The sequence below is a fragment of the Aulonocara stuartgranti genome (assembly GCF_965226115.1).
Source record: "Aulonocara stuartgranti genome assembly, chromosome: 14".
Classification (NCBI taxonomy): Eukaryota; Metazoa; Chordata; class Actinopteri; order Cichliformes; family Cichlidae; genus Aulonocara; species Aulonocara stuartgranti.
In genome coordinates this window covers 15,308,637-15,322,113 of record NC_138950.1, presented here as the reverse complement: position 1 = coordinate 15,322,113, position 13,477 = coordinate 15,308,637, and the positions used below count along the sequence as shown (strand labels likewise).

At 38.0% G+C, this 13,477-nt stretch overlaps 1 protein-coding gene across 3 annotated transcripts in view; it reads left to right on the top strand.

The window, feature by feature from the left end:
• The window catches only part of LOC309687953 (neprilysin-like), a 33,967-nt gene extending 21,526 nt beyond the window's left edge, over positions 1 to 12,441 (top strand). For all 3 annotated transcript variants that reach the window (XM_082503292.1, XM_082503293.1, XM_082503294.1), the window contains exons 10-23: positions 1,719 to 1,820; positions 1,951 to 2,087; positions 2,235 to 2,328; positions 3,217 to 3,345; positions 7,169 to 7,267; positions 7,389 to 7,466; positions 7,682 to 7,785; positions 8,140 to 8,198; positions 8,297 to 8,416; positions 8,787 to 8,920; positions 9,345 to 9,410; positions 9,936 to 10,031; positions 10,319 to 10,395; positions 10,591 to 12,441. In XM_082503292.1, coding sequence (XP_082359418.1) covers positions 1,719 to 1,820; positions 1,951 to 2,087; positions 2,235 to 2,328; positions 3,217 to 3,345; positions 7,169 to 7,267; positions 7,389 to 7,466; positions 7,682 to 7,785; positions 8,140 to 8,198; positions 8,297 to 8,416; positions 8,787 to 8,920; positions 9,345 to 9,410; positions 9,936 to 10,031; positions 10,319 to 10,395; positions 10,591 to 10,690 — 1,395 coding nt within the window. In that variant the 3' untranslated portion in view covers positions 10,691 to 12,441. The remainder of the gene's footprint in view (positions 1 to 1,718; positions 1,821 to 1,950; positions 2,088 to 2,234; positions 2,329 to 3,216; positions 3,346 to 7,168; positions 7,268 to 7,388; positions 7,467 to 7,681; positions 7,786 to 8,139; positions 8,199 to 8,296; positions 8,417 to 8,786; positions 8,921 to 9,344; positions 9,411 to 9,935; positions 10,032 to 10,318; positions 10,396 to 10,590) is intronic.
• The last annotated feature ends 1,036 nt before the right edge of the window (positions 12,442 to 13,477 follow it).

The window sequence follows — 13,477 nt, the reverse complement described above, 5'->3', positions numbered from 1 at the left end:
ACACATATCATTTTATAAAATATGAAATACACCTTTTTTTCTGAGCTTCTTCATTCCCGTTCTCCTTGACCTATGTGCAGATAAGGGAGTGACATTTTCTTCTTGTTAGCTGAAAGAGAATATTTTTCAGGTAATGGAAAGAGAGACATTGGGATGTCATTGATTTAAAACTACTGTTAGTGATGCAAAGCAGGCTGGTATTAAGCTAAACTAATCTCAATTTTGAGGCTAGTGAATGAGGTGACAGCCATTGAGACTGAATAGTACAGTCAACTAAAATATTACAGAAGAAAGTTAACCATAACCTGGAATGGTAACTTGGAGTAAACTGTCAGTAATAAAGCAGTAAAATAGCAGATACCTTAATAAGCAAGTCAACATAATGAAAAACACTTGCACATTTTTGAGGAGATTCAGTGAGTTGCCTCCTTGTGAAATCCAAGATTTTCTGAATCATACCTGATAGAGCTCACTGACCTGCAGTTAAATGTAGAGCTGCAGGCTGTGGTGACATAATTACTGTGATCATTTCAGTATATAGAGTGTTACGGATTCAAATATTGGGGATGGACACAAGAGGAAAAACCACAATAACAACACTGGTCCGGCCGGGTTGAGTCAAACAATGATTTTAATGATCACACGCGTGGGAGATGGACACCGTACGCAGACAGCATCAGATCTCAAAATGGTGGAGCATTGATCAACCTCTTATAGCCTCTAGTGGCCCCCACCTAATCATAAAAGCCTAAACATTCACATTCTTTCTCTCACACAGCGCCTAAGCTACGACCTTGGCTCCCTGTTTATCTGCTCCTGCTGAGATGGGGCAGAAAACTCCAGCATGTTCTGTTCTCTTCTAATCAGACAAATAAGGCGATGACTTTCTGCGAACAGTATTTCTTATAACTCAGCAGTATAATGCATCATAAAACAATATCATTCATTCACAATAAATCAGCAGTCTAATGTAATGCAAATCAGTTTAACAAATGCAATAGTTATCACCTTCTTCTAATTCAGGAGAATAATGCAAACTAAAACGACATAATAATTCACAATCTTTATTTAGGGGTATAACATGGCATAAAATAATATTATAATCCCACAAGAGGCAACCTACAACTGATGTAAGTTAAAATGCAGGCAAAAACTTTAGCAGGGCAAAGACTTTGTGCAGGTTCAGTAGCTTTATCTTTCTGTCTAAGCTGGTACTTCTTGACAGACTGGAAAGATGATGGTTCAAAGGTTCCTTCTTCCTTCTGTATTCTAGTTCTGTTTTTTTTCATCTAACTTAACACAAAAGGTTTCTGTTAGCAGGATGACCCTCCTGTCATCCATTTGTAGACCAAACCTCCCTCCTCTGTGTGTGTGTCTGTGGTTCCAGTCTGTAGCAGCTGATGTCTAAAACAAGCTGTTAACCAGCCTGATCCCAACACCGTGACTTTTCATCAACAGTTTTCCACACTCTGTGTTTGTCATCCTAGTCTGTTCTGCTCTGCTCTCTGCCATGCTTCACTTCTCCTCCACTCAGCTGCTGGCTTTTACAAGGCAGTCACACCATTCGCGCTCTGACATTTACAGAGCCAAAGCCTCCTGGGACGCCAAATACTTTTGATGCTGCTGGACCTGCACTGCAACTGTACGCATGTGTCGGGAAACAGGAGGGTTGTGACAGCATTCTTGACTTTTAGCCCCTCTGTCTTGCTCTTTCCAAGGCTACTGATACCCCAGAGGATCGTAACAACCCGGTGTTGCTTTACAACAAGATGGAACTGGGGGACCTGAACGCCAACTTCACCCTTGAGGTTGAATCACAGGTAAAAAAAAAATTCTTTATGTACCACAGTTTGCTGTTTTCATTTCACATAGATACTTCTTTCTCATCTTTATCTTCTTCTCCTCTTTATCTCTGGGGGGATTTAAAAAACAAACAAACTCCTTTTGAAGCTATTTGACTGGAGTTACTTCACAGCTAAAATAATGAATACAGTCAACATCAGCGTCCCTGACACAGAAAAGGTCATAAACTACTCGCCCAACTATTACAGAAGGCTCAACCTGATCTTGGCCAAATACACCAAGAGGTAGGTGTGTTCATTTAAGTCTGTATCTGTGATGGAGTATAAAAGCCTGTTTTTGTCTCTAAGCTTGTGGGGGAGGGAGTGCACAGTATTGATAGCTTTGTGTGAGTATGATTGCTTTTTTCTCAACATGTTTCTGTCTACTCACAGGGATCTGCAGAACTACATGGTGTGGCGTTTTGCTATGAACATGGTGGTGGGTCTTAGCAGAGCTTACAGAGACACCAGGAAAGCCTTCCGCAAGGTACACGTACAGGACCTTGATGCTGTTATAGTCCATGGAAGGTCCTGTTTGCAGACACTGCTGCTTACCTAAGTTATTAAAAGAAATGCAAACAACACAGGGTGCAAAGCAGTTAAAAATGTTTGCAGTAATGTTCCTGCTGGTATGGGGCTAAATGACAATACTTATGCTTTGAATTAAATGCTAAAGTTAGCATAGGATCATGTTTAAGATGCCAACATGCTGATCATTTGCAGGTTTGTTTACCACTGTCACCACCTTGCTGGAATATGTGAGCATGTTAACACTTGGCAATTAGTGCTAAACAGAAATGATCTAAACCACAGTTACATTAGCACATAAGGCTGCTTCCAAATGGTTATTTACTGCACTTTTTTGCTACTTTCATAAAGCAATATCAGTTACCTTAAGCTGATACAGTTTATCTTCTAACACTGACAAGGCTACTGGAAAACCATCTAAGGTTAAAACATGTTTGAGATTTGTCTATGCAACATGCAAAATAGGCACATTTTTAGAAATTAGAAGATTTTATATTTTCAATGACTTTTTTTTGGGGGGGGGGGGGGGGGGGGTGTTAAGAGTTTTCATTTTGAAAAATTATTTAAAATAAAGTGGGGGATGGGAATCAAACCCTACCGCCACCCACACACCTATTTAATTGATGCTAAAACTGCAGTATCAGTCAGGCTCTAATAAACAGTCGATTTCAACACGTTGCTTCATTCATATTCTTCCTCCATGCCTTAAAAATCTTGGTAATCCTTTTTCTAATCTAATCATTTCCCCACTGCCCCATTTCCTATTGCCATGAGCCTCTTTAAACAATATGCTGACCAGTTTATCCTTCATCTTTAATTGATCTGTGCCTTGTTACTTTCCCTGCAGGCTCTGTCTGGTACGACGTCAGAGGCAGCAGTGTGGCGACAGTGTGCTCTGTACGTCAACAACAACCTGGAAAATGCTGTGGGACGACTTTATGTGCAGGAGGCATTCTCTGAAAAGAGTAAAGAACTGGTCAGTAGAAGGTGCATTAGGCTTTGTATTGTTAAAACACATTAGACTCAATCAAAGATAAAGAGCTCTTGGAAATATCCTTCATTAGACAAGTAATGGAATTCCGCACCTTGTTTATTGAAAGCTGAAACTGATAATCTAAAAATGCCTCTGCAGGGCATTACAAGAGGAGTGTGGACGTTTATGTATTCAGTTAGTCATACATACAACAAAAAACATGTGTTTCAGGCACATCTGATGGAGAGTATTTTGACACCCACTTGTGTTTTTGTCACATTTGTGTCTTGTCTATCAGAATACTGTAGTTTTTGCTTGCCTCCACTCAAAGCAGCTGAACAAGGTGTCCTTGTTAGCATGATCACACCACCCACACTGTAAATTCAAACTGCCTATGCATGTGTATGTGTGAGCTGTGGCATCTGACATTGTGCATGTGAATCAATTTTTATTTGCGACCATGTACAACTTTCACAAATAGAAATACATTATTGTACATTTCTGTCATATCATCAAGAATTTTACAGTATCTTTGTATGGCAGTACATCCTCTGATGCACACAGTACACACATTTCATTGTGACTAACTGACCTGCAGCTGCCACACTTTCTTTAAGTGACACAGATACAGTATCTTTTTGATATGTTCTTCTTTCCTTTCAGTGCGTACTTTAGGTAAATTGTTGTTTTATACTGCTGCTATTAGTATACCATCGATACAATATTTACTCATCTGCCACTTTATAAACCAAGGTATGCAGAAGAGCATCTCAGAGGTCACAACACCTCAAATCTTAAAGCAGATGGGCTACAGCAGTAGAAGACCACAATCGCTGCCACTCCTGTAAACTTAGAACAGGAAACTGAGGCTGTAACTTACATCAGCTCATCAAAACTAGACAATAAATGATTGGAAACATGGTACCTGGTCTAATAAATCTCAGTTTGAAAGCATGGTTCCACCTTGCCATGAATCAATAGCACAAGCTGCTAGTGGTGTAATGGTGTGGGGGAAATTTAATGATAGACTTTGGGGTTTTAAATTAAGTGTCATTTAAACACCATAGTCTATGTGTATAGTCTATCTATCTTCTGATGTTTTTTGTGTTCCAACAGAATAACACACTGTATGATAAAGCTGGTTTATTGAACATAACATCACCAGATGTCAATACAATAATAAACCACCCTTGGGACAGGGTTGAACGGGATATATGCAGAAACAAATCTGCAGCAGCTGATGCTATCATGTCAATATAGCCCAAAATCTCTCAGGAGTTTTTCCAGCATCTTGATTAATCTAAAAATTAAGGCATGGTACTAGAAAAATATACCTAATAAAGCGGCCAGTGAGTGTATATATGACTTCTCAAAAAAATAAATAAATAAATAAATAAAAGGAAAAACCCTAACAAAAGTTATTATTGCAATGAATAATTTAATTTAACCAACCTTTCAGATGTAATTAGCAAATCTTATATATAATATGCATTCAGAAATATATTTCGGCTAAACATGTCATGGTTGCGGCTGTGTGCAGGCAGGATGAGGACCCAAACGCAAGCTCACGGAGGCAGGATTGAACTCAAAACACAGCTTTATTGCTGGACAGAAAAACCATACAAACTAAACTGGAAACTATAACATATTGCACGGAGAAACACACAGCCATGAATGAGGGAGAACGTGACACAGAACTGAGGGAGACACAGACATAAACACACAGAGGGTTAATGAGGGAAGTGGGAGCGCACGGGGAACACAGGTGAAACTGATAATCATAACAAGACACGGCAGGAGTAAACGCAACACTGACGGGAGACTGTCAAAGTAAAACAGGAAGTACACAGAGGTTCAGACAGGAGGAGAGAGAGCCCGGGGAGAGCACAGACATAACGGGCTGGGGAAAAGATGGAATAAAACACAAGGAGGGGAAACGAGGGCTCACAGATACACAGAGGGTAATCAAATAAGCAACATCTTAACAGAACCTAGGAACCACGGCATAAATAAAGAACAAAATACAAAACACATGGAAACTAAGAATACTGGGCCAACATGGCCCAGGACCATGACAAAACAACACAAACACTCACAAATCAAATAAGAGGAATGTTTCCAGCACTTTGTTGAATCTGTGCAACAATGATTTAGGACAGTTCTGAAAACAAAAGAGGGTCCAAACTGGTACTTGAAAGGTGTACCTAAAAAATTGACCAGTAAGTATATATGGTATATAAAGTAATTCAAAATAGTTAATGTAGATGGTAAATATGTAACTCTGATAAGTTGAATTACAATATTTTTCATTAGATTGTTGCTAAAGCGTTACATTTCTAAGCATCCCTCTTTTTAATACGATAAGGTAACTTTGGGTCCAACTGTCTACTTTTCCAAACTCAGTCCATGTGGACTAAATCATGGTGAATGAAAAATATCTATTTTTGAGCACTTTGCTAGCTTTGGGTAGATAATGCACCTAATTTGCAGCACTGTGTGACAAAGAAGCATAATCATACTAAAACTTTGACTAAAAGAAAAAAACCAACAACTGGAACACAGCGTATCCATGCACACAACACTATCACAAGTATGTTAAAAGGTTTTTAGAAAAGCCTCTTAAGTATAATCGCTGCTGGTTTGTCAGCAACCACAGTGTGCTCTCCAAGTCGTCACGCATTATGTTAGCTAGGGCTCTGCTAATGTGATGAGAAGCTGGTGTGCCTTTTGTCTGCCTACTGTGGCCTCAAAATAAATCTGTGGTTAGAGGACTCTTGAAGGGTGACCTTTGATGTCTCTGAAGTTATTTTTTTTTTAATTTCCTGTTTCTGTTCTCTTTGCATTTGTTATTTGGTGGCGATTCATTTCACTTTCATTTGAATTGTCCCAGTTGTGTATTTGTTGTGCTTGTGGCCAAAAAACCTTTGCCTTTTTAAGTCTGATGGCCAAAGTACAGGCATGGTTTGCACTGGTGCCGTCAGTCAGATCGTGAAAACATGTAGCTCAGGGCAAATACATTATAGAAACATGCACCACAGGTTTCACTGAAAAGTGAGCTTTTGATGTGATGACTGATGATTTTTGAATTTGCATAAGAAAATCTCATTATCTGAAGCTACTATTGCTCTGAAGCATCTTTTCACTTGCACTCGTTCATGTGTTAAATAAAAATAATATAACTGGCCTGCCTATCGCATGGATGCCGTTATGCTGCAATATCTCTTCTATAATTTAAATTCATGAAGCTCAGGATCATTCGAGTAACCAGAAATGAAACCCTAAAATGCTGAATGCATCTATAAGCGAATGTAGATTTTTAAAATATGTAGAGCAGTAGCATGATCAATAATGTATTTGTAACCATGCAGTCAAGGAGTGAAGACATCTACTGTAGAGAATTTTAAAACAAGATGAGACTTTTATATGTACAAAGAAATATCTATTTAATAATAATTTTCTTTTGGTAGTTGTAGTTGTTTTTAGTCACTAATGAAGCATATCTGATTATTGCCAATTTACAGCCAATTTTAACACTTGATAGAAAAAAATATGTCATGTTAAACTAATATCACACTTCTGAAAATGTCTGCCAAGGTCTCCTACACAGAGTGTAACCTGGAGTTGTTCTGCATTCATACGTGACTATGTAATAATGAGGCTTAATTCAGGGAAGTGCATTTTTATGAATTTGTTGCCCAGTATGTTGCAAGATTGCTTGGCATAACTTCAGATGACTTTTGATGATAGTCTCCTTCTGCAGTAAATCTGTTCTGACTGATATGATGAGGTTTTCACTCTTTGTTTGTGTTTGTGTGGTTTGGCTTAGATGGAAGAGATGATTAAAGGCATTCGGGAAGTGTTCATTAGTAACCTTGATGACCTGACATGGATGGATGCAGAGACCAAGAAAGCAGCTGAGGAGAAGGTATTGCTTATACTTTTAGCTATAACAGTTAATGATTGTTATACGTATAGCCCATTCTGAATTTCAGGATAGTTGATGGCTAAAAATGTTTGTTCAATTTTCTCAACCTATTCTTGTGCAGGCCCGAGCTATTCGGGAACGGATCGGCTATTCAGACAACATCATGGATGGCGAATATCTTAACAATGAGTACAAAGATGTAAGTATCTGAAAATATGCAACTGAGAATGTTTTCCTTCTTTCATGGAATCATTTCAGCAGAATACAGAGCGCCTTTATTGTAGCCGCATATCGGTTCTGTGAAAAATCTCTGTGAATTCCTGGCTTTTATGAGTTTTGCTGGAGAATATATGGCCAAGTGTTGATAGCTCTCATCTCGGCTAATCCTCCTGTTTTTCTGTGTGTTGGTGTTAGCTGAGCTACAGTGCAGAGGAGTACTTTGAAAACATCCTACAGAACCTGGAGTATGTGCAGAAGAAACGCCTGCGGAAACTCAGAGTAAAAGTCAACAAAGAAGAGTAAGCTTTCCATTGAGGGGTAGAATAAACTGCCTTATTCCAGATGTATATTAAGCTGCAATTATTACCATTTAAATTAGCAGTAATAAATCAGTTTTTTTCTCTTTTTGCCACTTTTGGTGTACCCCAGTATCTCACATTTAGCACAGTGCACTGATCATTCTCCCACACATACTCCTACCCACGTATAGAGTTCAGCTTTCCTCGGCTGGGAGGCTAACATTAGCCCAGCTATTAATAACTGCAGGTTAATTTTGATATATTTCATCAAACATGCATTTCACAGTAGTCTAGTGCTCTTTACTGTAGCAGTAGTGCTCTTCACTGTAGGTTAATTCCAACATCTTTCTCCAGGTGGGTAACTGGAGCTGCTGTTGTCAATGCCTTCTACTCATCCAGCAAAAATCAAATAGGTATTTCACATATATGCAAAGATTAAACTGCAAAAGACTAAAACAATACATATTTTATGTATTTGCTGATTTATTTATTTTACTTTTCTTGGTGTCAGTGTTTCCTGCTGGAATCCTTCAGCCTCCTTTTTTCAGCAAAGGCCAGGCTAAGTCTCTCAACTATGGCGGCATCGGCATGGTAATCGGTCATGAGATCACACATGGCTTTGATGACAATGGTATGAGTTTCCGCATTGTTACTCTTTGTTCCTCCCTGGGGCAGTTCTGGCAGACTGCATTGATCTTTGGAAAAATAAATTATATATATATGTAATAGATTTCCCCTTGTAACTGGTACCAGAAAAATATGTTTTGTAACACCATTTAGGATCTCAGAACTTTTTTTCCAACTTGGTTCTGCTTCAGAGATGAGAGGATTTATTTGTACTGACATCTACTGTTCACAAACACATAAATGTAATTGAAATATGCAACTAACATAGAATATATATGTTAGTTGCTATATGTTATATAGCATTTAAGTGCTCTTGATATTCTTGTTTTCTTGTTCATCAAGTTCAACCTGTCCACGTCCCATTCATTCTTTAGGCCGTAACTATGATAAGGATGGCGACCTGAAGGACTGGTGGACACCAGACTCAACACAGAGGTTCCTCGAACTGTCGAAGTGCATTGTTGATCAGTACGGAAACTTCTCTTGGGATCTCGCTAGTGGACTACATGTACGTTCATCTGAACTATATCCATCCTTCTTCTTTCTCTTATCAAATTTCCTCCCATATTTTCCCCCAATATTATCATGAACTTTACTTTATCTCATAATTTGCTTTCCTGTTACCTTTGCCAGCTTATCTGTTGGTCATTTTTCTGTCTTTCCACACATTTTGCTGCCTCATACCTTCTCTGCTCCAGGTGCCCTTAATATTTTGTGTTGACATATCAATGGCTCTTCCTCTCCTTCTCTTTGTCTCACCTTCTGTGTCCTTTTCTTTTGAACAATGCTTCTTTTATCCCTTGTGAAATGATTTCCTATATCCCAAAAGTTATATGTACGATTTGCTGAAATACAGAGGAAAAATTACAGCCTCCTTCTGTCCTTTTCCCCTGTCAATCTTTGTGTTCTATATCCCTATATCGCCTCTCCAGTTAAATGGTAACAACACCCTCGGAGAAAACATTGCTGACAATGGAGGGATACGACAGGCGTATCAGGTAATGAGCCTGGAAAAAAAAAGAGAGAGAGAGAAAGTCTGTTTAAGAGGCCCAGTTTACAGATAAGAGAGGAGGTGATTCAGTCTGCAGCTTGCTATTGTCATCTGCTTTCTAACATTAATAGACTAGTTATTTTGTTAGGTCACAGGCTGGCTCATTAGCTATTGTAAACACAGCAATAAAGGACATAATGTCGCTGCTGGATGTATCAGTTTTAGCTTGGCAAAGCACAGAAAAGACATTCAAAGACTTGAATGCAACATGAAAGAGCAGGTATAGTATTTTCACATAAATTATACATGTCTAACAAAGTACATACACGGTACACTTTTTTTTCTTTCTCTTTCAGCGCAAAGTCTAGATTATTTTTCTAATTAATACGTAGATCTCAGGGAGACAGGATGGATCCATATGCATTTATTTTTCTGTCTGCAAACATGGTGACATAAGTTATGATTTCATAATCAGTGTGATTTTTGGATGTATTCAACATGACTGCTGGGTAAGATTGTGTCACTGATTTAGGCCTACAAGAACTACGTAAAGCAGCATGGAGAGGAACCACCTCTGCCTGGAATTGACCTTTCCCATGATCAACTCTTCTTCCTAAACTTTGCTCAGGTAATAGCCTTACTGTCTGATGCAGCAGTTGTTTGTTGAATAATAAGCCATTTTTTACACATGCATTGTAGTTCTGATCTTTCCTAGGACTGTAGGCAACATTAGAAAAATATCCTGCAAAATGTGCATGCTTCGTGATGGATGGATGGATGGATGGATGGATGGATGGATGGATTGGTGGATTGATTGAATGATGGATGGATTGATGGATGACTGGGTTAAGCAATGGATAGATGTGCAGATTTCTTGGTGCAATTCAGTGCATCCTAATCACTGTCTTTTTACAGGTGTGGTGTGGAACACATCGGCCAGAGCAAGCTGTTAATTCCATTAAAGTTGACGTACACAGTCCAGGGAAATTCAGGTAAACTCAAACCAAGAGTATTTTCTCTACATCAATCAGCTATGTGCTGCCGGCAAAGGGCAGAAAACAAATTACAATGGTAGCTAACATTTTAAAACCTAGACAAAATGATATGTCATGTTAATTTCACTTTCAAGTCCCCGTCTAATATAACAACTTCAGCTCCAACCATCAATCTCCTCTCTACGTTCACAGGGTACTAGGCTCCCTTCAGAATTTCCCAGAATTTGCCAAAGCATTCAACTGCAACAAAAGCAGCTACATGGTTCCTGACAACATCTGCCGTGTGTGGTGATTCACATACCTCTGGGATGGGTCCTCCCCATTCCCCTACAGTACCTCTACCCTCTGATTTTTGAAGAACTCACCGGGGGCTGCATTAAAATGGAAGCTTCCCTTAGCTCTTGACTGGATGGACCATGGCTGGTGGACTGACACTGCAGTATGCACTTCATCCAAGGACGGCAGCACACTGTACCCTCGTAGATGGATGGACTGAGCACTGTCTCTCCACCTCTGACACTGTAGTTCATTCATTCAGCCCAATTATTCTCCTACTCATACAATCACTTTTGTATTTTTGTTTTTATTTTTCTCTCAATTTTTCTTGTTTTGCTTCTCATTTATGAGTCCAATGTGTATTTGTGAGTGCACATGTGAGTGTGTTTCAGTCTAAATTCTGCAAAAGTATTTGGCAGAAGAGCAGCAGACAGACAAATGTGCTCAGCCCACTGGCATATGAATACACCAGACACCCACTCACACTCATATACATGTAACAGGGCTGAACCACTCTATTGTATGTGGGACTGAGCTGTACTCTCATAAAACCTCAGCTGGTTTCAGCCTTCATCAACATGCTGATCCACTCTTCAGTGTACTCATAGTGTAATCTTTGGTCATCCATAAAACTAGATTAGATAAATTATTATAGAAAATCAAAAGTCATTTTATTATATAGAACAGCGAGTATTTAATCGCGATCGCATATTACACAGTGCTGTTCTATAATCAATGCTAACATCTTTACCGCAGTTGGCAGGTGGCTGCTCTTCATTAGCAGAACGTGGATTATAAACCAAAATGAAGTTTTTGCCTTTAAGATGACACCTGGTCATAAGTCATAAAGACGACAATCGACAGACACCAAACCCTTTTCGTTCTTCGAGACTCCTGAGTGTTTCCGTGTGAATGAATGTCTCTGTGTCTTTTCCAGTCTTTGTACGTCATTTGTTATAACTGCCTGCTGTTTGTCAAGCAGATTGGTATGCCTTACAGTTGTGCTACTCTGTGTGAGTGTGTATGTGCATTTGTGGGAGAACAAAGGATAAGAAAATGTATTATTAAACAAGTAGCTCGGCTTTTTCTCATGCTCGTTTGCTTTCTCGTTAAGAATTGGATGAGAAAATCAACACCACTCTCACGTCTCAGTGTTTTAGCCAGCTGCCATATGACTTAACTTAGCATAACGAGTGCAAAGAGCTGTCCGTGGTCTGTCCAGTTTATATAATAACCCCGGCTTGATTTCAGTAATTGCCACATTGCGTTTCATGTTTTTATCAGTACGAAAAGCCAAAGTCAAAAAAGAATCTGATTTTTAACAAACTCATGTGAGCGTATTATTAAGCTTCCAAACTTTTGATAAGACATTGAATAAGTGTGTTCATAAAATGTTTAACTATTGAGAAGAAGCATAGTGATTTCCCATTTTTATCTTGGCTTAATCTTACAAAGTGTGCCATATAGCCAATGTTTTCTGTTTTTGCTTTAAGGTGATTATAAGCACAAAGCAAAAAGATTAAGCTTCTTATATAGTTTCAGAAACATTAAAAAAAATCACAAGTGCATCCATTTTTTGAATACAGGTGATTGTATTAAATCAGTAGAATTTAATTAACCATTTCATGTGGTTTTATTTTTTAATGTTAAATTGTAAGTTGAAAAAGCTAGAAAAGCTAGAGATTAGTGCAATGAATGATGTACATGATCATGTAGACTGTATACGCCTTCCATGTCCAAACTATATATATATATATATATATATATATATATATATATATATATATATATATATATATATATATATATATATATATATATATTCAAGCTCCCAGGCCTTTGGTAGAGCACTACAGCTTGAAAGCTAAACTGCCTGCAGGGGCGAGCGGGAGATATATGTATCGATATCTATATAGAGATATATATATATCTATATATATATATATCTCTATACATCTATATATTGATATATATCTATATATATATATATCTCTATACATCTATATATATATATATATATATATATATATATATATATATATATATATATATATATAGACAGATATTCTCAATGCTATTTGTGCTAGCTGTTTTTGTGTCTTTATTGGTCACTCGGTTTTCTTTCTCTCACTTTCAGTCCACTTGTAGAAAGACAGAAATACCTCAGTTGCCTGTATTTAGATACTTTCTAAGAATGACTGATTATCATCTTGAGAAGCATCTTTCTTTCAGAATAAACCTTTAAAAAACACAGTATGTCTGCAGACAGCTTGACTTATTATGTTCATGGGTGTTTTTGTTCTTTAGCTCAAATATATTTCTGAATGCATGTTATCTGGGATAGGAAGGACGTGCTAGTAACATGTGAAAGGTTGGTTAATCTTGTCAGAAATCCTTGAGAAACAAGAAATCAAAATTTTGGGCGAAGCTGAAGTCATTTACTACAATAATTAGCTGATGATATGTTTTTTTTTTTTCCCTCTTCTTCTCAGTTTTTCAGAAATGCCTAATTCTTAGAATAAACAAAGCACTGGAAACCTTAGCAATTTTGGTTCATATTGACATGATAGGATGCCAAGAGAATATCTCCTACACCACTACAGCCTGAACTGACATAACCGGGATGGATCAATGTTTTTATGTTGTTTAAGTCTGACCATACTATCTGAAATCAAAATCCGGTAGATTTGAAATAGTCAGACCAACAAGTCAACTTCTTCTTATCTATTCTAATGCTCGGTTTGACCATGTCTACATAAGTGCTGCCATGTAATTGGTTGATTAAATATTTGTGATAAAGAGC